The sequence below is a fragment of the Cheilinus undulatus genome, linkage group 16, assembly GCF_018320785.1.
Source record: "Cheilinus undulatus linkage group 16, ASM1832078v1, whole genome shotgun sequence".
NCBI lineage: Eukaryota > Metazoa > Chordata > Actinopteri > Labriformes > Labridae > Cheilinus > Cheilinus undulatus.
Genome location: NC_054880.1, coordinates 22,162,338 through 22,188,642, shown reverse-complemented (window position 1 = coordinate 22,188,642; position 26,305 = coordinate 22,162,338). Strand labels below are relative to the sequence as shown.

The window sequence follows — 26,305 nt, the reverse complement described above, 5'->3', positions numbered from 1 at the left end:
CTCAGCAGTGCTTCAGTATTGTGTGACACACAAACACACACATTGTTTGCTCTGGCAGGGTAATCCCAAACACTGGGATCTCCTCATACAATGGCTTCATTAAAGGGACAATAGTATTGTGTCCTTTAACGACGGGGCTCCTCCCTGCCTTCTGTCTGCTCTGAGATTACCTGAGACACACGCACAGACGACTCATTATGAACATTTAGAGGGGACAGATCTAATCTGTGGAGGACCTTCAAGTGTGTGATAACATTTAGCACGAAACAAAAGCGACTCGTTTTCTTATAGGCTAATACAACCTACATGTTTAAAGTTCTCCAAACGTATGCACTCACTATTTGCATGTGTTTCCCTGTTCTCTGTGTCACAATGATGTCCTCAATCCCGTCTTTTCCTTCCCTAGCAGGTGAGGTGGGCCTCTACCTGCCTTGCCGATCGTCCAGCCAATTAGAGCCCTGCTCCGCTCTGCAGCAGCCAATCACCGGCCGTCTCGCCCTCACCCTCAGTTCTTCTTCAGTGAAAGAATTTCAGCCAAAGTTGACCCGCTGCCATTATCAAAGCAAAACCCAAGGCAAATATAGTAATTCGTGGGAGCAGGATATGTTGATGTATGTGACAATCTGTGTGCTCAGCGTGCAAGAGAAAGGCAGAGTGATTGGCTGCTTGAGACAAAGGAGGCCTCACCTGCCAGGTGAGTGAGGCGGAGGAGAGACAGTCAGAGGAGAAGGGAGGAAAAGAAGCGGGGCGAGAAAAGTTGACTTACCTGTAGCCCAACTTCTGGCAGCTCGCGCACTCTATTACCTGCTCCGACTTGAAAGTCCAGTTTCACAAGGAAGAACCGGAGAGGAAGCAAAATATGTCACAGGAGACAGACAAGTAAGTAATCGAGCCAGCGGAGGCGATCTTTGATCATTTCACTCCAAGGAGAAACACATTTTTTATTTTGAACATTTTCTGCTTACTCAATAAATTAAGACAGTTCGGTATAAGCTGTAGCAAATGGTGCAATTCGTAGATTCTTTAACTTTATTGGGAAATTTCTGATATTTTGAAAACTTTTCTTGGACGAAAGTTGTCTGGTAAACGTCTTGGCGCGGTGGAGCTGAATTCGCCATTTTTGACTTGATGATGGAAAAGTCTTCAAAGTGCACCGACTGGATACCTCAAACACTTTGATGTCTCTGAATGAATTTTGAAGTTTTAGCTTTACTCTGGGATGGCTTTTGATGTTTTAAGGCCTTCAGACAGAGAGGGTGTTCCTGTGAACTAGGACTGTTGGCGGTTCTTGTTGGTCTTTTGTTATTAAGTTCCAGGAACTCCTTTATTTAATGTAAAGAAATAAAACATGACGGTATAAACAGGCTAAATGAACTAGCCAAATTTTTACGAGAACCAGAAACGCTCTGTTACTCCGCTATCATCATTTTTTAAACGGACTGAGTTTTTTTGAAAGCTTTTTACTCAGCTTTTTTATGTTAAACACATGTCAAGATATTGCAAAATCTGTATTTTTTCGTATGAGCAAAAATGTATATTATCTAAATATTTCTGGGAATAGCTGCAGACTTTTACTGATCTGAATTCTTCATTTCTGATGCTTCTTCAGTGGATTATTTTGAATTAGGGCATTGTTCCACTTATTATTATTGTTGTTATTATCATTACTATTATTATTAATAATAATAATAATAATAATATTGGTAGTAGTAGTAGTAGTAGTGTAGTAGACATAGTAGCTAATAGTACACTGCTATATTACACACTATATACAGTACTATATAGTAGTATAGGATACTACTATACAGTATCTAGTTGTGGTTTACATCGTATAAAGTTGTGAGTAGTTTGTGTCTAATTTATAAAGTAGCCTAATGTCTATGGCCAATAAATTTGGTGATTTGTAACGTTGGTCAATCTGCTGCACTGCAGTAGAGACATAAATAAACACTTTAACTAAAGGCAGCTTCAGTATGGACTGAAAACAATCAGAGAAAAGCTTTTAATTAAACATCATCAAATGTAGAAATCATATATCCCTGCATGTCAATTACCTACCAAGAGGCACAGCTCCCATTAAGAAGCTGTCTGAAAATATACTTTATTAAAAATTGCAAAAGCAATGCCAAAAATGTATTTTGCTGTAGCATTTATGCAGCTTCTTCTCACTTGTTTCTGCATTTTCCACCATCACACATTGTTACAGAAATGTTTGTACATCACAGAATAGCAGGATAAACATGTGTGTTCAATTCAGCAGACAGAAGTTTATTACAATTTGAGAAACAAACTATTATTAAATGTCAAAAATCTTTGAATATCCTTACCTACTGATATAAAGCACTTTTTCAGGGTTTTATTATTAGTAATGAATCCACACTATGTCTGTGGTTATAAATTGTCTAAAATAAAAAGTAAGTTTTAACAGTGTTTCCTAGAATAAAAAATGATCCCCTCTTGTTTGTTCCACAGTCAAAAAATGTGCAGTCCATTAGCTTAAAAGCTTCTCACAAGAATCCCAATTCTGCTTACTGTACAATCTGAGATTTTTTTTGTCACTTTTTCTTGAAAGGGAATCAAACCAAATAATTGACTATCAAAATAGTGTGTCACTACATGAGCAGTCTTAGTAACACAATCATTAAGTACAACGAAGTAAACACAAACTGTCACAAGGCTGCAATATCAAAACTTTGCATGAAGTTGGAGAAAGTACAGTGAGCTGAGACGTTCAGAGCCTCTCAGAGATCGAGTTCAAAGAGATGTTGTCACAACAGAGGGAGTTTAACTGGTCTGTGATCTCGACTTAAGTGGGCCTAAAGAGAATAGAGACAAAACCCTGAACACACACCTTACAGCTGTAAATAAGTCCTTAGTGTCAATGTTATCACCTGATATTAGAAAAATGTTCGAGTAATGGCAATGGCCTTTTTTAATGCAATAAGTATGTAGATTTTTAAGCTGTATAGATCAATTAGAAGGCAAAAATCAGCATTATAAGTTAACAGATCTCCCACATTTCAATGTCTCTGTGTCCATCAGTAAGCGTCTGGTTGTGGTCGTTCCAAACGAGAGCTCCTTCCCTGCAGTGCGGCGTTCTTACACCAGTGAGGACGAAGCATGGAGGTCGTACCTGGAGAATCCACTCACAGCTGCCACCAAGGCCATGATGAGCATCAATGGGGACGAGGACAGTGCCAACGCCCTCGGCCTGCTCTATGACTACTACAAGGTCTGACATAAAATATCCCCATTTAAATTTGTAGACATTAGAAGAAGAGAGTGCTGTTAATGACCAGGTCCATATATGCCTCACAGAAAAACAGATGTGAATTTAGCTGATTTTATCACTTAATTATCTTATCAGTCAAAAGATAAAAAGATGAATTAATTATAGCTTTCCTCTTTTTAATATCTACCCTATATGCTGTTTACCACTTCCTAATGGGAGCGTCTTATGTTCCTTTTTTGTTTTATGATAATTAAATGAATAATTGCATGCGTTGGACAAACAAACTTCTCCTTTGGCTAAGGGAAATTGTACATCATAATTTTATAAAATTTTCTTTCTCATCTAAGAGCTTTAAGACTTCATGAATAATGAAATAGAAATAATTTATTAGAGTCTTGAGCTACTTTCTGTCACTTTTTAGAAACAGAAATTTTCTATAGCTTTAAACTTTGGAAGAATTTACTTATGTAAAGTGGACTGTGCGCTGAGGTTAGATTTAAAAAAATTTCAACAAGTCTTGATATTTTAGGTCTTTTCTATAGAGTTACTTATTTTGTTGCTGACTGACCTCAGCTATACATCAAACCTATAGTTCAATGGCACATTCAATTCTCATCTTTTTTTTAGGTACCTAAAGAGAAGAGACTTTTGCCGGTCCCCAAAGTCCCTGAAATGACAGAGGAGCAGGAGAAGAGGTCAGTGAATTTTAGTCTCACAGTGTCAAATTCAAGTTGTACATGTACGGACAAAAGACAAGGAAGAATGCCAGAAATGTAAATGTTAGCACACCTTTCCCAGTGATTGGTAGTGTTGGAAATGAGTTAGTGTTAGATATTTGCAGCTTTTGTAGTGAGAATAAACTTGTAAGGTTGAACGTGATTAGAAAGGTTAGAAAAGTAAATTTAGCTTGCATGTGTGCAAAGCACAGACAAGTGAATCTTATTTCACTTAAACTGATGATTCAGAGGTCGCTCTAAGGTCAGTTAACAGCGCCATAATATAATGTGTCTTAGTATTTTTTTAGTTGCTTATTTGTAAATATGTCCATGAGTCAGCAGTGGATCAGTGGTAGAGTTGGTCATCTCTTCACTGGAAGGTCAGGGGTTTGATCTCCAGCTCCTGCAATCATACATCAAAGTGTCCTTGAGCAAGACACTTAACTTCAGTTTTCTCCCACTGCTGCATCAGTGGAGTAAGAATATGTTTAAATGATTTTTTTTTTAAATGGACCCTTTACACAGCATCTACCATCATCAATGAATGGGTGAGATGAGGTAACAAAGATAAACAAGTTTATTCCACAACAACAATTTTGCAAACAATGGTGAGTGTAGTGGCTGGTGGTTGGCAGAAGCACTAGCAGAGAGATGGAGGCACTGCAAAAGAGGAGGACAAAAAGGTGTTAGATAAGGCAAATAACTCACTGAAAATTCCCTAAATTTCAAGGTTAATGAGGGGCCAGGTTACCACACTGGAAGCTGTAGTATCCTCTGGTGTCTAAGGGTTCAACACAAGGAAATTAAAAAGAGATCTTGATTTCCAAGGACTAGCTGCCATTTTAACTGCCCAGTGCTCTCTCCCTCACTAATGAGCCTACAGTCAGAGACAGTAAGACATCTCTCTAACACAAAAACAACAATATAAACATGGAGAATCACCTAAACAGAAGAACACAGAAGATCAACCATGGCAACAGTGCTCTGAAATAGATTAAACTTTCAGCTTTTTAGCTCAGGCTTAATGTAAAGTCAACACCTTATGTCTGCATTATATATATACTTTTTTTAACGATTTATTTTTGGGCTCTTTCATACCTTTATTTGACAGAGGAAGGACAGTGGATAGATTCAGAAACAGGGAACAGAGTGGGGAGAGACACAGGCTGGATTCGAACCCGGGTTGCCCATGTACAAGGGTAGTGCCTTAAACCACTCGACCATCTGCGCTCCCATGTCTGCGTTATATGATTCACTAAAATAACGTTTTATTACAAATTATATTAAGAAAAGTCATCAACCTGTGTTGTTTCTCAGCCAACTCCTTCCAGTATGAAAGTTGTGTGATGGCAGCTGAACTGACATTTAAGAAGTGGATTTGGTTAAAGTTTTACTCCAGAAAAATGTCATTTGTGTTTTTGCTCCAACTCTGGCAGCTGGTAAAAAAAAAAAAAAAAAAACAACACTCAAAAAAGATTACATTTGACTATTTTTGAGGAAGATACAGTGCTTAACAAATTTATTAGACTACCTGTCATAAAAACGAGAAAACATAAATATTTGAGAAATCTTTCAAAAACTTGTTTAAAACTAAAAATGTAATTGTTATTTACTTGGAAAATAACAAACTGAAACAACTAAATAGTCCTTTTTCACACATAACAACCAAAAAACTTCATATTTTGTATGGCCTCCTTTGGCCTTGATAACAGCTTGCGTTCTTGCTGGCATTGTTTTTATGTACTTTTCCACAGTCTCTTTTATTATTGAGTTCCAAATAGTTTCTAGCTGTTCCCACAGACTTGCTTTAGATGAAACTTTTGTGCCTTTGAATCTACTAAATCCCAAATTTGTTCAATAGGATTCAAATCCGGACTTTGACTTGGCCAGTCCATCAGTTCCAGTACTCCAGATTCCTTTTTCTTGGTCAAATAGTGTCTGCACAGCTTTGAAGTATGCTTGGGGTCATTGTCTTGTTGGTATATGAACCCACGACCAATCAGATTCAGTCCAGAAGGGATTCCATGATGCACTAAGATGTTGTGGTAGACGTTCTTGTTCATGATACCGTCCATTTTCATTCATTTGCCCACGCCGTATCCATAAATGGAACCCCATACCATAATGGAATCTCAACCGTGTTTCACTGTGGGTGCAATGCATCTGGCATCAAAACGTTCTCCAGCTTTTCTGCGGACATAAACATGACGATGCTGACCAAAGAGTTCAAACTTGGACTTGTCCGTCCAAAGTACCTTCTTCCAGTCATCAACAGTCGAGTGTTTGTGCTCCCTGGCAAATCTGAGGCATTTCTGGATGTTTGCAGGCCTCAATAATGGCTTCTTAGCAGCTATTCTTCCCTTTAAGCCTTGTTCTGTCAGTCGTCTGCTTATATTCATGCTGGAGACTTTCTCAGACTCTGATCTAGAAGCATTCATCTCTGCCTGAAGATCATCGTGGTCTTCCCTCTGTCTCTAGTACTTCAAATCTTGAGGTGTCTGACATCTGCTTCAGTTAACTTTGGTTTCCTGCCTCTTCCTTGGTGCATTTTGTAACCAGTCTCTGCAATTGACTCCAAAACATACTTGACCACACTGTGAGAACACTTTATGTCTTTCCCTATTTGTCTCAAAGACCATCCAGCATCATGAAGTGCTTTAATGCGGACTCCTTTTTGGTATTGCTTTTGCTTCTCCATGTGTCTCTCTGAGACATAAAATCCACGTGTCCATGTATTTTTCAGGTCTACTTTGCCGAACAATCCCAGCAGCCAGAGTGAGGCAGAGACGGTGGACAACCGAGTCCAGGTCCTCAAATCCGTCCCTGTTAACCTGTCACTGAACACGGAGCACCAGGAGGCCAAACGGGAGCAGTTCAGCAGCTCGACCGGGGCGACAGCAACATCAGCTTCAGGAGACGGAGCCTCACCGGCTGTTGCTGTGGTGAAGGCCGAGATGTACGCGCCGGTGTTCATGACAGGGGTGGGGCTTCACTACAGGGTGGAGGGGGAAGAGCCAGCGAGGGTGATTTATGAGCAGAGTCCATATGAGGTGACCACTGTCAGCCACAGCTCGTATGTGAAAGAAGACCAGCAGAGTCCACCTGACAGCCCGTACGATGAGGAGAGAGAAGCGGTGAGAAAAACTGCACTGTATAGAAAATTGAAAAGCTACAAGGATAAAGGAAAGACATTTAAACATTTACTCTTGGGGTGTGCATTTCACTTTTATGAGAGAATCTAATCTCAGTTTAAGGAGGATTTTCTGAATATAAAACAATTCAGTTCATTCACCTTAGAAATAAAACAGGCTTAAAATGCCATGTTAAACATTTTTCTTTAAGTTGTTACTTGAAGTGTTTAATAGTTTAGTCTGCTTGTGCTACTGATTGCTAATTCTAGTATTCCTAGCACAGGTTTCCTCATGGTGTCTCACCAAATGAGATTTGACCTTCTGCCGTTGTACTAATCTTCTCTACAGTGCATCCAGACTAGCAGACTTTAGAGGTTTTCTTTACTTCATTTCAATTCTACATGATTGATTTCTAAGGTGGAGAAATCTAAATCATATGTTGCAGTTTTAACATGTTGTCATGGGTAAGCCAGTGAAGCTAATGTTGCTCTTATTTTAGAATCTCATGAGATTGAAGAGAAAAGCAGAATAACCTCATTGAACTAAATCATGGCTTTAGAATTGGGCCATCATCATTACTACGTTGTTAATAATCCAGGGCTATGCAGACCAATCCACTGGCATCTTTAACACTGAAATCAGTAACAGTACTGGATCAGTCAGGGCCGCCCCTGGCCCAAGTGAGGCCCTAAGCAGACTCTGGTATGAGGCCCCCTAACACTGCCCGCCATCCTTTTTTATATCCCCACAGCTATTAAAGCAGCCCCAAAAATGTTGAAATTGGAACAGTTTTATCAGGAATGACTCAGTGTTTGATATGTTACATAAATCCACCTGTCAGGCTAACCTGGCACGTCAGATGGATTTGTTTCGCACATCCATCTGGTAAACCACTCATAGACAGCGTTTGGGAAAGGGCAGAGCCTTTGAAAAAAAACTTGGAGCGTGATTGGATGAACGTTCTGTCTGTCACATCTTTACGGGCCAATCAGAGCAACAAAACACGTGATGTAGCCGCTACCAAGCTGCGCCCCAACCGAGGGAGTAAACTCTATAGAGAGCTGTTGTAACGCGAACCATGACGACTGTAGACATGCTAGTACATGATTTTTTTCGTTTTTGAAAAGAAAACAACTCAAGGCTGTTCTTTGTTCCTATTTTAATGAAGAAAAGTCATCAAGTTCTGATAAAACTGGCGCTTTAGCAGCATCCATGCTAATGTCTTCCGCCATAATTGCACCAGCCTTTTGTTGCTGCTTGCTTATGTCACGTCTCCGTCTCACCCAAAAGTACTGCCCCTCGATGCTGATTGGTCCTGTCACTTTCTAACCGGGCCCAAGATGGGAGCTTTGCAAGATGGATTCGCCAGCGAGAAACACAAAAACGGGCATATCCATCTGCTTTGCAAGGTTACCTGTCGGCCACTGATAAACATTATTCATGATAAACCAATACAATTCAGCTATTTTGATTAAATCAGCCATTTTTGCATCAACTTTCTACATCAGAGTCTTTACGAGTACAATATCAATGAATAAAAATAAACACCAAACACCTGTTTCCTGCACAGATTTTCCACCAATCAGAACACAGCATGTTTACATCAAAATGGAGTGATGGGCAGCACAACAGCCCTAGGAAAACACTGAAAAAAAATATATCAATTGCTCTATTTTGTGCATAAATTGTTGATTAGACCAGTTTTTTTGGTGCATGGTACGCGGTGCATATTTATAATGTTGCAGATTCTGTGAGGTCAAATATCATCTGCTTATGTAGGGAGTCTTTTTAGTAATGTATTACCCTTTCCTCCTCTGTGAGTAAATGAGTGATCAGAGTCATCTCAGGGGTTGTTTAGATGCATTCTGGGAAATGTAGTAAAATCAAAGGCTGATAATGTAAATACAATGGAGGAAAATTACAGCACTAGAAGACTTAATGCCACACATTGATGATCTCTAACAGCTCATGTAAGGGTGGAGTTGCTGTGTAAATATCTGAGAAGACAGATAAGTGTTTAATTATGATTTACTGATACTACAAAGGTCACCTGAACAAGAGTTTACGTGCTCTGGGTTGTGATCATCATGTTGTCAAATTTTCCCCTAATTTTTCATGTCTGTTGCTGAACTGTTGTTTTTTGTTCTCATTTACAGCATTGTTTAATCAGTTCCTCTCAAACTTCATTTTCTTGGTAAATAATTTCCTCTTTCTGTGTACTTTCAGCGAACTCAACAGAAGTATCACACACCTTCCTCTCTGTCTACAGATGACTTTTTATTTCACCAGGAGGGAATGTAAGTTACTTAAATACATTTATCTGTATAAATGTGACAAATATCTGCTATTTAAAAGTAAAAACCTGACTTAAGATGATCCATAATTAAAAAAAAATTATTAGAGTTTGACTCCCCCATCCCTCAGTGTTGTGTCTAATCACATGCTATTCTTATTGTGTGTTTTTATGTGTGTATAGTGACAGTTTCCAGTACACACTGGATGCCACTCGCTCGCTGCGTCAGAAACAAGGTGAGGGACCCATGACGTACCTGAACAAAGGCCAGTTTTACGCTGTGACTCTCAATGAGCTCAGTGCCAACAAACGCCTCCGTCACCCAATCAGCAAAGTCCGGGTAAGCCAATCAGTACATGACTTTTTCTTCATTATCACTGCCCTTAAAGTGGCCCTTAAATGATTTTTAATGAAATGGCATGATACCAGTTGCTCTTTATTTAGCTATAATTCTATTACCAGCTGTAATCATTGAATTTCCAACTGAATTATTTTCTAACTCATATGAAGTATATACAGTCCTGTGCAGAACTTTAAGGTATGTTTGGGTCAAAAATTGAATCTGAGGTAAGTTGCCTGAGGGCACCATTAGGCAGAAAGGAGAACTGACACAACCCCAGTCATGCTCTGGATGTCCTTGCATATTAAGAGGGGCATGGTAAAATAATCTTTTAAAAATATAACAAAGTCCACACCTTAAGGGTAGAGTAAGGGTTGGAATTGGCGAGTAAGCACGACCTAGGGTACCTAAGGCTGCCACAAGCCCCTGATTGTGCTATGGTTGTCCCAAGGGCCTGAAAACCACCAACAGTCTCCAGGCCTGTCACCAGGAGTGAAAAGGCCCAGACTAAAGAGATGCTGCCAAGCTTGACCTTGACTCCCAAGCAAACACGTGTGCATTGACATTTTTCATCTCATGTGTCCTATCAGTGAGCAGAAGATAGAGCTTATCTCCAGCTAGCTGATAAAGACCAGAAACAAAGCTAAGAAGAGTGAACACTGGATTGCATTTATCAAGCTGGATACCTAAACGACCTAGTTGCTTATTTATATAGGTAGCCAGACATGTTGATGCACCAATGCATCAGTTCAACATTGGTTTCAATTACAGCGTAGTTCAAAGATGCTCAGTTAATGCTCAGTTCTGATTGTTTTACTCTGATCTGATTTTTGTTTGTCTACTTACATTTTGATTATAGCCTATTTACTGACTGCCATGTAAGCAGGCCAAGGTCTTAAAAAGATGAACAGCTGGGTTTATTCACCAAAACACAGTCCAGCTTTTAAGACAGACCTGTGATCTGACTTCCACATTGATTAGAGTCTTTAGCCTCTTTAAATTTAGCTTTAATGCTTTACAACCTCTCAAGTTGTGTTTGTACAGAAGCCCAAACACTTGTGAGGTCTAACACCTCAAGGTCCCTCCACTGACATGGAGGCAGTCTGTGAACTTCAACGTTTGTTTCATTTAAGAAATTAATTAAAAAACGTCTCCAGTGTTAGTTTGAATTGAGCATGAGACTCCCACCTCCGCTGATTCTGTTGCCTGGCAAACGAAGGATTGTGATATGTGATGCTTTCGGATGACGCCAAAGTTGCAGTCGGTGTGACCTGGCCATTCAGGCTGCGGTCAAGTTTCTAAAGATCAGATGTGTATCTGATTTAGTACCACATGCGAAGGAGGCCTGAATCTTATATAAAAAAGATCTGATTCACTGTGACTTGTGCTGTTTACACTGTCAGAAAAAAAATCTGATTTGAGTCACTTTTAACTCAGTTCACTTCAGTTTGCTTTGTTGGCTTGGAAACAAACAGTTTCAATGCCTGGTGAATTGTTTTTGTCTGCTGGTGAAAAGTTGGAAGAACTTGTCTCTGAAGTCCACGTATAAAAGACAGGTGGTTAGAAAGAGCAGCTCTGTTTCCACCTCCTGTTGGCTGCAGCGGGTGCACTGTCTTTCTTCTTCAGGGCTTTGTCTGTGGCATCCACTCTCGATGTCAAGATTGTCACTAAGTCACTTTTAACCGCAGTGTGAATATAGCCTTAGACACATACTGTGGGGGGCATTTTTTTGTTATTACCCATCCATTTTGGTCTTAAGAAGGATAGAAGTTATGAGTAAAGGGTGCATGGCTAATATAACTGCAAGACAGGGCATTGAAGCTGTTTGTCAGGAGGCTTAAGACCACCTCAGCTCCACCTCTTTGTCTTGTTACTAAGTTAGTTTGTGACACAGTTTACTGTAGATGGGCCTTTAGGAACCAAAATAGCTGATGTTACTCAGGCATCATCCATTACTTTCTATAGTTAACACTAATAAACAACCTCAAAGGAATGTAGTGTTATATTATTGAACTATAAATGGCTCTGTCCCTAGCTCACCATCATGTGGCAGAGGTTAATCCTTTCATTTCTTTTTCAGAGTGTAATCATGGTGGTGTTCAGCCAAGACAAGAACCGAGATGAGCAACTCAAATATTGGAAGTACTGGCACTCTCGACAGCACACGGCCAAACAGAGAGTCTTAGACATCGGTAAGAATTACAGCTTTCAAAACCTGCCTTGAATGTGACCAGCACTGAATTCTTCAGTGGTCGAATTAATGGTTTAAAAACACAAACAAAAAGACAATGACAGATTTATGTTATTCCAAACACTGGAATGCACTCAGCTAATAAACAAGGCATGACCAAACTGAGAGCAAACAAGCCCCCACCCAACCGTCTGCCCCAAGGCTGTTCAGCTGCCCACCATCACCCTCTCACACACACACACACACACACCCACACACCCCCCCACACACACACACCTGAATCTCTTAATGTCTAGGTGTTGCTGAGACACACAGCCTAAATCCCATAATCTCTGCGACATTGCCTGTGAGATTGAGCAAAACAGTCATACTAGAAAAACCCTATTATCCGAAACAACGTGACAGCTTTCACTTTTCCTGTCAGTATTTCCCACAGGTGTAGACTGTAGACTGAAGTGTCACGCTTGTACCTTAAACCTTCAACCTTTAGTCCGTTGTGGTGTTGTCAGTTGATGGATTTGAATGTGAACCAAGCTTTTTTACACAATGTTGAATGAGTGTGTGAGAAGCTTGTAGGCGGTTTATGTTTGACAAGCTCAGGCCTGCTAGCCTAGGTGGAGAGTCAGAGGTATGTGGGAGAGTGGAGGTGGATGGGAGTCACACACAAACACACACCTATATACACACCTATACACAGCTTGTTGGGACAGGGAGAGGAATGCTAGTCACACTGTTAGCTCGGCCTGTTTTGGTCCGTTGAAAGTAATTCTCGCTCAATTTAGATCTTCTTAAATCCTGTATTTACGCGAACCGAGACAAATCCTAATCATCTATTATACTCACAGATCTTTGTATCTGCTACAACTAAAGTACCCTGGGCACTGTAAGATCATGTCAAGCAGTTATGAGTAGGGCACAGTGACAGGAATAAGGGAAATACAACATTTAGCAGCACCGATTAAGCTTCTCTTTTCCTCTTGCGCTTTTTCATTGAAGTGTTCTGCCACATATTGCCAAAGAAAATAAAAAAAGAATAATTAAAACAGCATTTGATTAAAACGAATGTATATTCTAATACAAATTTGGTTGCGCATGGTGCAGTGGTTAGTGTTGCTGTCTCACAGCATGGTTCCTGGTTTGAATCCCCATCGAACAGGGCTCTCTGTGTGAAGTTTGTTGCCCCTGTGCATGCAGGTTCTCTGCAGGTGCTTAGGCCTCCTCCCACAGTCCTAACATGCTGAATAGGGAATCTAAATTGCCCATAGGTGTGAGTGTGGGTGTGACTTGTTGTTTATCTCTCAGCCCTGTGGTTGGTTCAGGGTGTACCCCGCCTCTCGTCCAATGAAAGCTGGGAGTGGGCAAGAGGTGTGAACCCAAATGGGGTAAGCAGTATAGATAATGGATGGATAAAACATATGAGTTGATGAAATATTTAAATGTAACATAGAATTACCATATTTAGGACTTCATCCATATATTTAAAATCCAGATTCCTTCAATTTTTCTATCATAACCAAATGTCTTCAATTAGAAATCAGGCGGTTTTTAACAAAATAAAATATGTGACAGAACAAAGAGATGGAGACATATTCATCTTTTGAATTACAAAAGAACCTTTAGCTCAATTACTCGGTCTCATTGGACTCTTCTAAAAGGACTGGTCAGTAGGGGTTTTTATGATGGTTGTCCAATCTTGACAAATATTTACTTATTTATTTAGTGCTTCTAGTATGCTGTTATGTTTGTATGTACGGCTCCTTATTGTTTGTCTGTTTATTTGTTAACTGTGCCACTACCACTCTTGAAAAAGAAATGATTAATCTCAATGAGGTTTTTCCTTGTTAGATAAAGGTTAGATAAAGAATACATACAGTATCCTTCAAAATAAAATCTCAGTGATTTTTTGCCCCATGGTTTTTAGGTACACACCTGGGACCCACTTTTGGGCAGTGATGGGTGGAAATGCAATACAAAGTAATCCGTTGGAGTGGATTGCAGTGGATTGCTTTTTCTTGTAACAAGTTACTTTAGCTAATTCAAGTAATCCAATATCAGTTACATTTTTATAGCCTAACCAAATTCTTTCTCTTGTGGCCACAAAAAGAGAGAGAAAAAAGAAGCATGCGCACTGTTTTTCCTTTCTTTCCTGTTTGCATGTTGGCACATAGAGACTGAAGAAAACACCCCAAAGTTTCTGGGAAAGCATTGAAGAAGATTCCTGAAAGCGTCTGAGACAGATAAAATTCCAGGTTTCAGGAAGGTCCCCAAAAATTCCCTGATGTTTCAAGTTAAAATTTAAATTTTCCTGTAGACATCCTGGAGTAGATGGCTGAAAGGCTCTTTGAAAAGTCTTTGTAATCAGTGTTGAAGGTTACAAGTTTCCTGTAAAATTTCTTTACATTTACAGGACAAGTCCCATAAAAATGTACCAAAAATTTATGGGAAAAATTTCGACAGAAAACCCCCCAATATTGAGGAAATGTCTACAGGGAACCTTCCCAAAAGATTTCAGGAAAATTCATGATGGAAATTCATACATGATAAAAAGAAAATTTGCCAAACACTTTGTTTGTTTTCTCTTATCAAAATCTGAAACTGCAGAGAATTTTTTAAATGTTTTATAAACTCTGATAATTGTTACCCAAGCACATATTCCTGACCCACTGGAAGTAGCTTCGCCACCCACTTTTTGGTCCCACCGGGCAACATAATCAAGAATGGCAATACTCAAACTAAGTTTACTTCTTTTCTCCAAAATAGTCTTAGTTTTGATACTATTTACATGATTTAAAGATGTAAATAAGTGAGTATCTAGAATTATTATTATTATTAGCATTTCCCTTTGCATCCTGTTTGGCAGATTTGTTTGTGCACTTGATCCAGAAATAGATAAAAGTTATTTTCCATCACACTGATACATACAGGTGAACTTGTAGATCTCTATCTGTGTAATGATAAACATGAAGTTATAGTTTGCAAGTACAGAGGATGTGGGAATACAAAAAAGGCTAAAGAAAAAGGGGTTAATTCCTTTTAATTCATCCTGCAACTGATAATTCTGTCACTTAGGACTTAATTTGTGATGTTTTTTTTTTCTCAGTTTATTATTTCCTATTCCAAGACAGACAAAAATGGACAGGTGTTTAGTTCAATAGCATTAAAAACGAAGAATCAAATCTTAGAAGGCTAACATAGACAGTCCTCGTTTTATTGACAAATCCTCTCTTTATGCGTGCATGGCTATGTGTCGGTGGTAAATCTCATCACAAAGAGCTCTGCAGGTCAGGTGGCAGACCCCTCCACCCAGCTCCTCATATCCAGGTCAGGCTGTCGCTGGATGCAGCCTGTAACCTGATGCTGTCCTGAGAGCTGATTTGAATAGCGGTGGAGGGTTCCTGTGTGTGTCTGTGTGTTTTGGGGGTGGGGGTTATCGTGCCCCTGGGCCATGTCACAGAATGGATCATTTCAGTGGGGCTGTTTAATGACGGAGTACTGGCAGGGGGACATGTTGCTGCTTGTCCTGCTGCTTTGTGCACCTGCTAATCAAGGAACCAATAAGTGTCGCTGTAACGGTGGGTTAGGATGATGGAGGAGGTTAAACGATGATGCTCTGAGACATGAACAGCTGACAGGTTGTAGAGTGGACTAATAAATGCTTTTGTGTCGTCATTTGGGGCAAACTTTAATTTTCTTTATAAAAACTTCAAGTAGAAGAAGGTACAGCTGCCAGCAGACAACTTTAAAAGACTTGCTGGATGGTTGAATGATTTACAAAAAAACTCCCTGATTCATCTTTACATTGTTAAATTAGAGGGGCATGTAGCTTACACGTCCATTTCTGGTCAGTTGTGCTCCATTAAGCTTGTTTTTTCTTTCTTTTTTTTCCAACTCGGTCCTTGCCAGCATTGTTCATAACTTGACAGTAAAGGTATCATTTTTCAGTAACGTTGACCAATACAAAAGGGGTCTGGCTGCAGACCATACATGTATCAATGTATCTACATAGCTTACATAGCTTCTCCGTTAGCTTTAGCCCCATTAAGCTCAATTATCTTTTTTTTTTTCTTTTTTGAAGGTTTATTTTGGCCATTTTTGTGCCTTCATTTGATAGAGGAGGACAGTGGACAGAGTCAGAAACAGGGACAAGAGCGGGGGAGAGACATGCAGCAAAGGGCCCCAGGCCGGACCCGAACCCAGGCCATCCGCGCATATGGGGCACGCCTCAATCACTCGGCCACCTGCGCCCCATTAAGCTCCATTATCTATAGCTAAGATAGCTTTAGCAACATGAGCATTAAAAATGTGGCTAAAACTAACATAGCTACGCAGATAATCTGGGTAGCTTACATGGCTGCTTTGTGGGCTTAGTTTTTGCAACATCAAGCTCCATTTTCTAAAGCTAAGTTACCTTTAGCATCATGAGCATTAGCAAATATGGCTAAGCTAACGTACCTATGTAGCTATTTAGCTACAGTACATAGCTTACATAGTTGCTTTGTGAGCGTTATTTTAACTACATTAAGCTCCATTTTCTAAAGCTAAGTTACATTTAGCATCATGAGCTTTAGCAAACATAGCTAAGGCTAACGTAGCCACATAGATAATATGTCTAGGTAGCTTACATGGCTACTTTGTGAGCCTAGCTTTAGCTGCGTTATCTGAGTAGCTCTGTTTTCTACATAGCTTACGCAGCTTACACAGCTATGTAAACTAGATTTACTGCCCTGGAATGTTTTCATAGAGGTTGAGCTTTTTCCTGTACGCAGACTGTTTATTTAGCAAATGTCTTGTGATCAGGTTTCCCGGGTCAGGTTTTTAACTTTTATCTTATCTGTGACCTTAGCTCTCACCCTAACTCTAAACAGAAGTTGAATCTAATTTTATTTTGAAAGTTTTAGCTTGTATTTCCATTCTGAGATATTCGACATCTCAGATGAACAGCCCGCAGCCAGCCTGTCTTTGGAGAAATTTCCTGTCTGTCTAGCTGTCCTCTAATATGGGCAAAAAGGCCAAAAAACTGTCATTAAAAGACAAAAAAGAGGTAAATGATGTGTTAGTCCTTATTCCTGCAATACGAGCCCATTTTACAACCATGTACAGGTCCAGTTTAATATAAAACAGCTGGCTTGTAATTTTAGATGTTACTTTCATTACATGAAGGGTCAATAAAGTTTTTCTTGCAACTGGGGCTCATACTAAAGTCAGGGACACGTTGTCATATATTTATGACATTTATTGCAAAATGGACATACATTTTTGCTTTTTGATGCATGTTCAGCTTGAAAGATGCTGCCTGGGTTAGCGAATCAGCATGCTTTGACTTTACAGTGAGCACAGTGCTAGAAATCCCATATACATAGATAGACACATGAATTTCATTGCATGCCAGATAGAAATACAAGGGAATTTAGTTTGGCAGCAATACACTGCTTAGTAGCATAAAAGTGATAATAGCGGTGCAACAAAAGCTTTGGGCTAAAAACGAGGAGACAGCAGTTGAGAAGGTAAAGATTTGTCAGCTGTAGCTCAGTGTTGGTGAAGCAGAGATCACTGACAGAGATGTCATGTTTAAATGCATTGCCTTGATTGGTAGTGATTGGTTGCAAGCCAATAATTCAATAATTGGTGCAGCAGGACACCCACAGTGAGGGGAGAGTGTTTCTTGAGTTTCATGTGGAAAAAAAAAAAGATTTAGTAAAGAGTCAGACCAGCCAGTGCAATTATCTTTTGTGTGTTTAAAGTATGTGGACAACAGTAGAGTTATGTGCACAGGCAACCGAGGTAAACCAGGCTCTGGCTTGTAATATCAGATAATTGTTACTTTTGTTCTTCATGGGGTTTTGTAAATGATTAGATTATCAGAAGCCTGATTCTTTAAATAAGTTTTAAAAACCAACAGACTTGAGTTTGATCTCTATCAACTCTGTACCGGTTCATTCTTGTGAGCAAACACTGCTCAAAACATACACGACTTTTTTCTTCTTGAGAACTGCTTATCTCCAAAATCTTAACAAACGAAATTTCACGCCCACAGTTGTGATATGATTTTATCCCTTCTAGATGACTTACATCAGTTGTAGCTTGTGCTTTTATACAAAACATACTGAAAGCTTTTTTCCCACATTTAAAACCTCTCCAGTGTGTAGTCACACAGGTCAACAAATACGGCTGATGCACTCACCTGACTGGCTTTTAATACCCTCTTTCCAGCCAGATTGCCTCCTATGTCCCCCCGGCTCACTTTGAAGCCTTTAAAAGCTTGTTTGCTCAAGCAGATAAGGGTTTATCTTATAAAACTGAAGCGTGCCATCTGATTGCTTATCTCAACTTACAATAGCTACTTGCTTTTGTCATTTATTAACCAATTCAGGCTTGTATAGAAGCTGATATGAGGGGGTTTTCATGAAGCAAATTTAGTAAATGCAAGGAAGCTTGGCAGATTGAAAAATGAAGGGACATTTTAAGATTGTGCTTTTGTCATTTTATTTTTTTTTCATGAATAACAATGTTTTTTTCTGTCCTCACAGCTGATTACAAGGAGAGCTTCAACACGATTGGAAACATTGAGGAAATCGCCTACAACGCCATTTCCTTCACATGGGATGTAAATGAAGAGGCAAAGGTACTAACCAAAATACTACAGCCGTTTAAATGTCACTGTAATTTTCACAGAAACCGGTCGCCTGTATTTACTCTCGCTGGAGGTGTGTAGATGTTGAAAAGCAGTGGGACAGGTTTTTTTAGTGCTGATTCAAGTGTTGGCAAACAACTGCACTCGGCAAATTAATCGACTGTGATGAAAGTTTCTTATGTGAAGATGAACGACTCTCAAAAGCTCTGAAGAAATAGGCAAATTAAATAATCAAAATGTGTTTAAAATGCTAGAATTTAAACCTGAAAGCAGTTGTTGTCCCAGAGCTGTTTAACAGAGTTGTGTACTTTTGCTCAGTTTTTCCTCTTTGTCTTTGTGAAGCCCACTCCTTTGTGACCACTCCTTAAATTGAGCCACGACACTGTTTGAACTCCAGAGGCCCCCAAGGGCCAACACACACCAATTCTTGTCCACACCCACTGCTGTTTGTTTTGCCCTCATTTCTGTGTGAATGAGACGATGTGTGAGTGAGTCAGTCTCTACATGTGTGGCTCTTTTCATTGTCATGACAGCTCCGGGGACAAAGATGCTGGAGGAGATCCAAGAACACTTCTCTGGGCCAATATTGACTTTTTCTCTCCCTCTACATCTCTGCCTCTCTTTCCCTTCACATGTGAGATTATTGAGCCTCAGTATGTCAGGAGCAGGTGTAATGTTCAGGTGGTTTACTGAAGACTACAGAGTCTACGGTTCTAGGTCTTTAAAGGATGTGATGGAGTCTTTCTTAAAATCAGTATCCATTTCTATGAGCGGTTAATGTGCAAATGGGTAATTAATGTCACCTGAAAAATAGTAGCTCTAAATCCTTGGAGGAGATATCTAGACCTTTTAATTTTTTGTCTGGTTTTCAGGAATGAAACACAAGAAAACATTTGATAATTGAACCCAATGGAGTGCAGACAAAGCAGAGACTGTTCAGCACAATTGCACTGTGGTGTTCATTTTTAAAATGACATTGCCTTTGTTTTTCTATCAGGCACTGGAGAAGTTTGTGGCATGAAAAAAACTCACACTGAGAGGTTTCCATCAAAAGTAGCAACTAAAATTATTTTCTTCAAAATGTTGTATTAGTGTCAAAAGAAAGACAAAACATACTGAATATTCTTCTTCATCAGGGATATTTGAGTGTGGATCTTACTGAGTTGAATGAGTTGTAGATATTGCTCAGAAGTAAAGCCTTATTTATGCTCTTGATTGAAACGCATGTGGATACGGACAGACCTTTCTGTCTGTATTCTGCCTGCACTTCGCCCATTCTCTCTAGGCATACGGATAAGGACCAAACATGGCAACACCACCACTAGTTTTGCTGAGCAATGCAGCAAACAGTTCAGCCCAGAGAAGTAAAACACAATGAAGAAGAATCATTTTTTTAGGAAATATATGATTATTGAGCAAGTTGTTTGAAATTACAAACATGTCAATGATGTTAGCTCACCTGAGCACAAAGGCAGACAGCTACACGAGCACAGCTGAGCAGAGGACAGACCGTTATTTCTTCAGTCTACGGGATGGATAAGGCAGCTTCAAAGTAGTTGTGTAGCTCCATGAGAGATGGTGGTAATATCTTAAACACACAAATCTATTTTCTTACATGCGTAGAGCATAAATGAGCCTTAAGGCTCCACATTATACCACCAGGCGTTGTAATGTAAGGTCATACCTAAACCCGGGCCACCATGTACATGGGGTGTACCCTAAGCACTAGGCCATCTGCACCCTTGCTAATGCATTTCTGTCTTTTAGACAGACAGGAGTTTGATTATTTTTCTTTAGAAATTAAAAATGAATAACAATAGAAGTTGCCAAGGACTTCAGCTGTTGTTGCTCTGGTGTCAAAACAGGTATTAATATAATTTTATCTCTGCTAGAATCATTGTGAAGTCTTAAAATCTGGTATAATAATATTTATTATGATACAATATATAAATCGTCTCAGGATGCATCGATGAGACACTGCCAAAGTTTGCCAAAGTTGAATCAGTCAGATTTATTGAGCGAAAACAGAAACACACTCACTGCTCTATGCAGATAATGTCAGCTGTGTTAATTGATCTTTGGTTACACAATCATCTTTTATGTAAATATGCTGTGACATGTGTTTTAGATTTTCATCCTTTGGGATTTTGAGATTTCTGAATATTTTATAGAAACATTCAAAACTCCACAAATTATACAGCATAGTTCCAGTGTTTTCTTGAATTCTTTGGTGGATATGTAAAGTACCGCATTTGTTTATACCACCAAACAGTCTGGTTAAAGTTGGTTCGGTTTGTGACAGCTTTTCACTTTTTGGCACCTTTCTGTTGGGAGACAGACTCATGCAGTTCACTGATCGGTCGAAAGAATCTTCACTTACTGACAAACACAAAATATGCCATGTTTAGCTTTTCTACCTCATTTTGTCATAAACATGCATTGAAAAAAAACAGTAATTACTTGTACCATTTAACAAATAAATATTGTGGGGTACTGGCTAGATTGAAATGACAGCTCAACTTAAGACGATAAAATATTAGGGATAGTGATTTGTCATTTGTGCATTATATGAATGACAGGAGCTGGAGCCCTCATGTCCCCTTTTTCCATTTTTTTGTTGTTAAATAGACATAAATAAGCCAAAATGGTACCAAATAAAGAGCTGTTTGAGACCTGAAGGATGGGCTCTTATCCTGAACTGAGCCGAATGACCTGTCCAACATTAGCTGTGGAAATACAACCAGGATGAGAGTTTACTGTACCCAGCAGTACCACACTTCACTGAAGTAGACTACTTGGTGGAAATGCGCTATAAAATGCAGCTGTATGTCTCTGAGTAAAAACATCTGTCCAACTGTGCTGTGTAACACTCGTTTATGTTCATCTCTGTCCCTGGCAGATCTTCATCACAGTGAACTGTCTGAGCACAGACTTCTCCTCTCAGAAGGGGGTGAAGGGTCTTCCTCTGATGATCCAGATTGACACGTACAGCTACAACAACCGCAGCAACAAACCATTGCACAGAGCGTACTCAGAGATCAAGGTCTTCTGTGACAAGGTGAGAATCCAAGGACTGTCTGTTCATCGTTCAGTGAAAACGTGTGGATGTGGATTAACACTTGAGTGGTGCTGGATTATCCTTATTGTCATTTCTGAAAAATAATCATAATTTTTCACTACAATAAATCTGTAGCTAATCATTTATAATTATTTATGATTTATTCCTATCTTCTTAATTAGATCATTTATTCATCCTCAAATGTTCAAATTTACTTAGAAGCAAAATGAATGAAAACTGCTGGTGTTATTCATCTGTTTGTTCAGTATTTTAACTTTGTTTTCTTACAGATATATAACAAATAGATGCAGCAATATGCTGTAAACAAGGACCAATTTGCATTCCTTTTGGACAAATTTAGTAGTTCCCAGACTGCTGAGCTCCCTGAGGTCATTATGTTTGTCTATTTTGATCCCATTTGCAGTGTTTCATCACACCAAAGTGTTGTATGCTGCCTTATTTCTTCCTCTTCACACACCAGGAACTTATTCATCTGCAGTTACCATGTTAATAAAACACTTTAAGCCGAACTGCACAAAGTTCCTGGTAGGTGGAGAGAGGGAGTGAAATAGTGAGATCAGTTCTCCCTCTAGTGGTCTCACCTGCACACTGAGCCTGCAGGAACACCTGCTCATCTTTGAGTGTATCCAAAGGAGGTTTGCAACATTTCAGTAAACTGGACGGTGACTGTTTCTCTGTTGTTGTGTTTTTTTCAGGGAGCGGAGAGAAAAATAAGAGATGAGGAGAGAAAACTGTTTCGCAAAAAGTCAAAAGGTTTGAGTTATATTAAAATAAATATAAATAATTGTCTTGATAAGAATTTAGTTCCCATAAGCCTGGTGTGCTCTACATAGTTTCAAGCTGATTCTACTACAGTCGTGTTGGGACCTAAGCTTACATGTGTGACTGATTAATTTACAATGCATGGCCAGCAGTCACGATTTATGTGCTCACACTACAGTCTGATGGTCAGCCACGACCTGAGAAGTCGAAGTCAAGTCTATTTGTAGACCATTTCTAAAGTGCCGTGCACCACTCAAATAGCTTAAAACACAGACAAAAAAACACTTTCTATCTTTCATCGATCACACACAGCTTCCCCAACAAACACAACTAGGCTAAATCATAACAAGTATTCTCTGTCAGCTGGAGGTCTGAAGATATTTCCTGCTCATTCATTCTTTCATGATAGCAGGGGAAGACACATCAAACAGGCATGCTGCTGCTGCAGTGGTGCTTACAGATGCTGTCAACCTTGGTAGACACAGTCAGGAAAAGAAGACCTGAAGATAGGGAATCAGGTCGTGGTGCTGCCCTCATTTATCAAAAGTATGTGTGGTCATTTCCCTGCACAGATCAGCATTTATCAATCTGAACATGAGCATGTGATACGAAAACTCAGTGTGGACTCGCTTTGCGGATATTCTAATATCAGCTGGAGTTGATTTGTCTGCAAGATCACTGTTAAACACAGCTGTGACTTCCTTCCATACACAGTGTTTCTAATTCCCTTTAATGGCACTTTTTAACAACAAATGTAATTTTCCTTTACTTCTCTGACCTTGAGACTGAAACCATTATAAAGGGAGCAGGTATTTTTCTATGGTTTTCTATGCATGTAAAATCCTGCCAAACCCTGATTGTCCATCGTGGCCTTTTGTACACCGCACGACAAATGCCAGGCTTTAAAACCAGTCATAGGGCTCAAAAATGGTGTCAGAGCCAGCTTGAAATCGCACCATCTATGCTCAGCTGTACAAAAAATACACTACAGTATTTAGTTCTTTAAGAATTTAACTGACATTTGAGCATCACGATTCTTGCTTTTTGTCATTAAATCCTCTTTTTTAATGTTCAGGAAAAGATGGCGTAGGTGTGATAACTGTCCCCAAGAGGTCTGACACCACTTTTTTCAAGACCATGACCGACCTGGAGGCTCAGCCTGTCCTCTTCATCCCGGACGTTCATTTTGGAAACCTGCAGAGAGCAGGACAGGTACACCAACTTCATACAGTTTCCTTTTTTAAACTCATGCATAATGTCTTAAAATAACATGAAACCTTATGATTAATTTCCAGGTCTTTACCTTCAACACAGAGGAGATCGAGAGAGAGGGGTGAGTGCATCAACAGGAAAAGAGCTTTTACTCATCTACGTCTATGTACTGAAGAATAAAAGATGGAAATGTTAGCAGGGTCATATGTGAGCTGTATGGAAGAGGGTTGCCACAAAGGCAAACACAGTGCAGACTATGTATGTGTAAGGTACATGACACATGCTTTTGTCTGTTCTTTCAGGAGCGTGCTGGTGAAGAGGATGTTCAGGGCGTCAGATGAAGATCTGTGTCCGTCACCTCACAAGCAGATCAAAGAGGAGACACACAAAAGAGGTAGGAGATGGCTGTGTCATGTGAAGCTCTAGTTATTGTCACATCATCTGTAGTCGCAGGCAGAGTTTGCCAGGTCATCATTTAATGGTTTTAGTTTGAAACTACATTTTTCCCTGTACTTTAGGGACTTTCATTCATTTATGTCATCCTAAACGATGAGGTTGACGGTTCATTTTTTTACCTTAATATTTGGCAAGGAGAGACATTTAAATCATGTTTTTGATTATGTGACAAAATCCTCCTCATTTGATATCAAGCAGTCATTCAGGTGTTTTTTTTTTTTTTTTACATCTGTGCTGGCAACATCCACAACCTGAGTTCGGAGCACTTCTCACTTGGCTGCATTAGCTGGGGATTGGACCCTTGACCTCTTATTTGAGAAACAACCAACTCTACCATTAATCCACAGCTTCCCTTAATTAATATGCTGGAGTGTTAAAACAAATTAGTAAAAGTCTATAAAGCAAATCAGAAATTGGTCTAGAAATGTACCAAACCCACTCCCTTAACTTTACAGTTATGCAACAGCACTTAGCAGTCTAAAATCTTTGGTTCTGACACTCGTTCGTGACTTTCTAGAAGTTTCAATATGACAATTTGTTAGTAAACTACGCCTCGGACATGTCCAATCAAACAGCCAGATGAACCCGCCTCCATTGTCAGGTTTTAGCATTTTTTGACAGATGAGGGAAGCACATCTTTTCTGCTTGTAGGCATCATTTCAGGTCCTTTAATCAGCACATCCACAGCCTCCCAGAGCAGAGATTACTGCTCAGTTTTTTATGATTTGGACTGGATTTGATTCACTTTGCACTTTTTCATTACTGAAATTTGCCCTGGTGTTTGTCTCTGTTGTATAATAATCCTACATATTTCATTGTGTGTATTTTCTATTGCATTGTGTGGACTTGGATGATAAAACTAAAATGATCATAAGTAACAACATTACAGACATAAGACGCAGTCCTCATAAAGTGAATCTGACAAACATGTAAAGAAGTCTTCCTGCCAGTGTGGCTGTTAAATCTCTCTCTTAATGCTTTTTCTTCCCCCTCTCTGTTCAGTGCTTTTGTATGTAAGAAAGGAGGCAGACGAGGTGTTTGATGCTCTGATGCTGAAGTCTCCCACGCTCCGAGGCCTGATGGATGCTGTGAGTGATGCCTCTCTGATTATATGTTTGAGGGAGAGTCAAAGGAGCTCTAATTTTTCCTTTATAAACCTGCTTTTATTTGTCACTTGTAGATATCTGAGAAGTACGGCGTGCCCACAGAGAGGATAGCCAAAGTGTACAAGAAAAGTAAAAAAGGGTGAGTGAGGAGGGAGATTGTAATTTTCTGCCTTTATCAAGCTTCATGTTCCTGACATGTAAATGTAAATATTGAACTGTTTTTGTTGTCAGGATCCTGGTGAACATGGACGACAACATCATTGAGCATTACTCCAATGAGGACACCTTCATCCTAAACATTGAGAGCTACGCAGAGGCCTACAAGATCACACTGACGGAGATCTGACAGCTCCTCAGACGACCTTAAGGACTGAAGGCTGACACAAAGAGAGAAGCTGTGACTGCTGGTTGGCTGAAATACGCAAAGGCTGCTACCGATTGGCTGTTAAGCTGATTGACAGTATTGAAGACAGTCTGTCAATGTCTGGTCTGATGCTCTCACTGATCCTACTCTGACACCGTTACTCTGAAGACAGCTGCATCCTCTGTGCAGGAGGATAAATATAAATATGGATATTGTAGAAATAATCTGAAACTGGTCATATATAACTGCTTGTTGTACCCATCCTCTTTATTATGAGGTGAAAAAAATGGACCAACATCTTCCACTTTTCCAGAATACTTTTATTGTATAAAAGAATTTGGACTTTTATCCTCAGTATGTACAGTCCTGTGTTTTTGCCAAATGACACATCAGGTGTAGCCTTGTGAAATAGCTGATGTTTTGTATGTAGCTTGAATTAGTCGGTCCTAAGTGGCATAGCATCGTCTCTGCATACCAGCTTGTTTTTGTTAGTTGTGTTTTTATTTATTATCTATGTCCATGTTTTGCATTTCTTTATCCAAGGATTTCAAGTACTTTACATTTCAGTGACTTTCTCACAGTCACCCTCTTTATGAGTACTCAAGGAGTTTTTAAATGGCTCTATTCACAGCCGTTTTGTTCTATTAACAAGTCAACATATAGCTCAAGTGTTTTATTTAGGACCTTAAATGAGATGATAAATGCTGTAAACAACTTCTGAGGGTTGACAAATGGCACTTGGTTGTGTAGCGCTCATGTGCTTGGCTGTTGAAAAAGGGAATAAAGATGTAA

General features: G+C 39.5%; 1 protein-coding gene across 1 annotated transcript; it reads left to right on the top strand.

Annotated features, from left to right (window-relative positions):
* Positions 1–579: 579 nt before the first annotated feature.
* grhl2b (grainyhead-like transcription factor 2b) lies at positions 580–26,305 on the top strand. The gene is made up of 16 exons (XM_041809270.1): positions 580–879; positions 3,043–3,232; positions 3,860–3,927; positions 6,692–7,082; positions 9,306–9,376; positions 9,556–9,712; positions 11,793–11,904; positions 18,431–18,525; positions 21,434–21,592; positions 22,309–22,366; positions 23,451–23,587; positions 23,671–23,708; positions 23,890–23,981; positions 25,046–25,131; positions 25,224–25,288; positions 25,381–26,305. Exons 1-16 carry the CDS (start codon positions 860–862, stop codon positions 25,493–25,495), a joined length of 1,854 nt encoding a protein of 617 aa, XP_041665204.1. The 5' UTR covers positions 580–859; the 3' UTR covers positions 25,496–26,305.

Excerpts from the sequence above, each read along its gene's own strand:
- grhl2b (XM_041809270.1), top strand. The coding sequence starts at position 860 with ATGTCACAGGAGACAGACAA. Across the intron at positions 23,588-23,670 it reads ACCTGCAGAGAGCAGGACAG|GTCTTTACCTTCAACACAGA; the intron begins GTACACCAACTT and ends ATTAATTTCCAG. Across the intron at positions 23,709-23,889 it reads GAGGAGATCGAGAGAGAGGG|GAGCGTGCTGGTGAAGAGGA; the intron begins GTGAGTGCATCA and ends CTGTTCTTTCAG.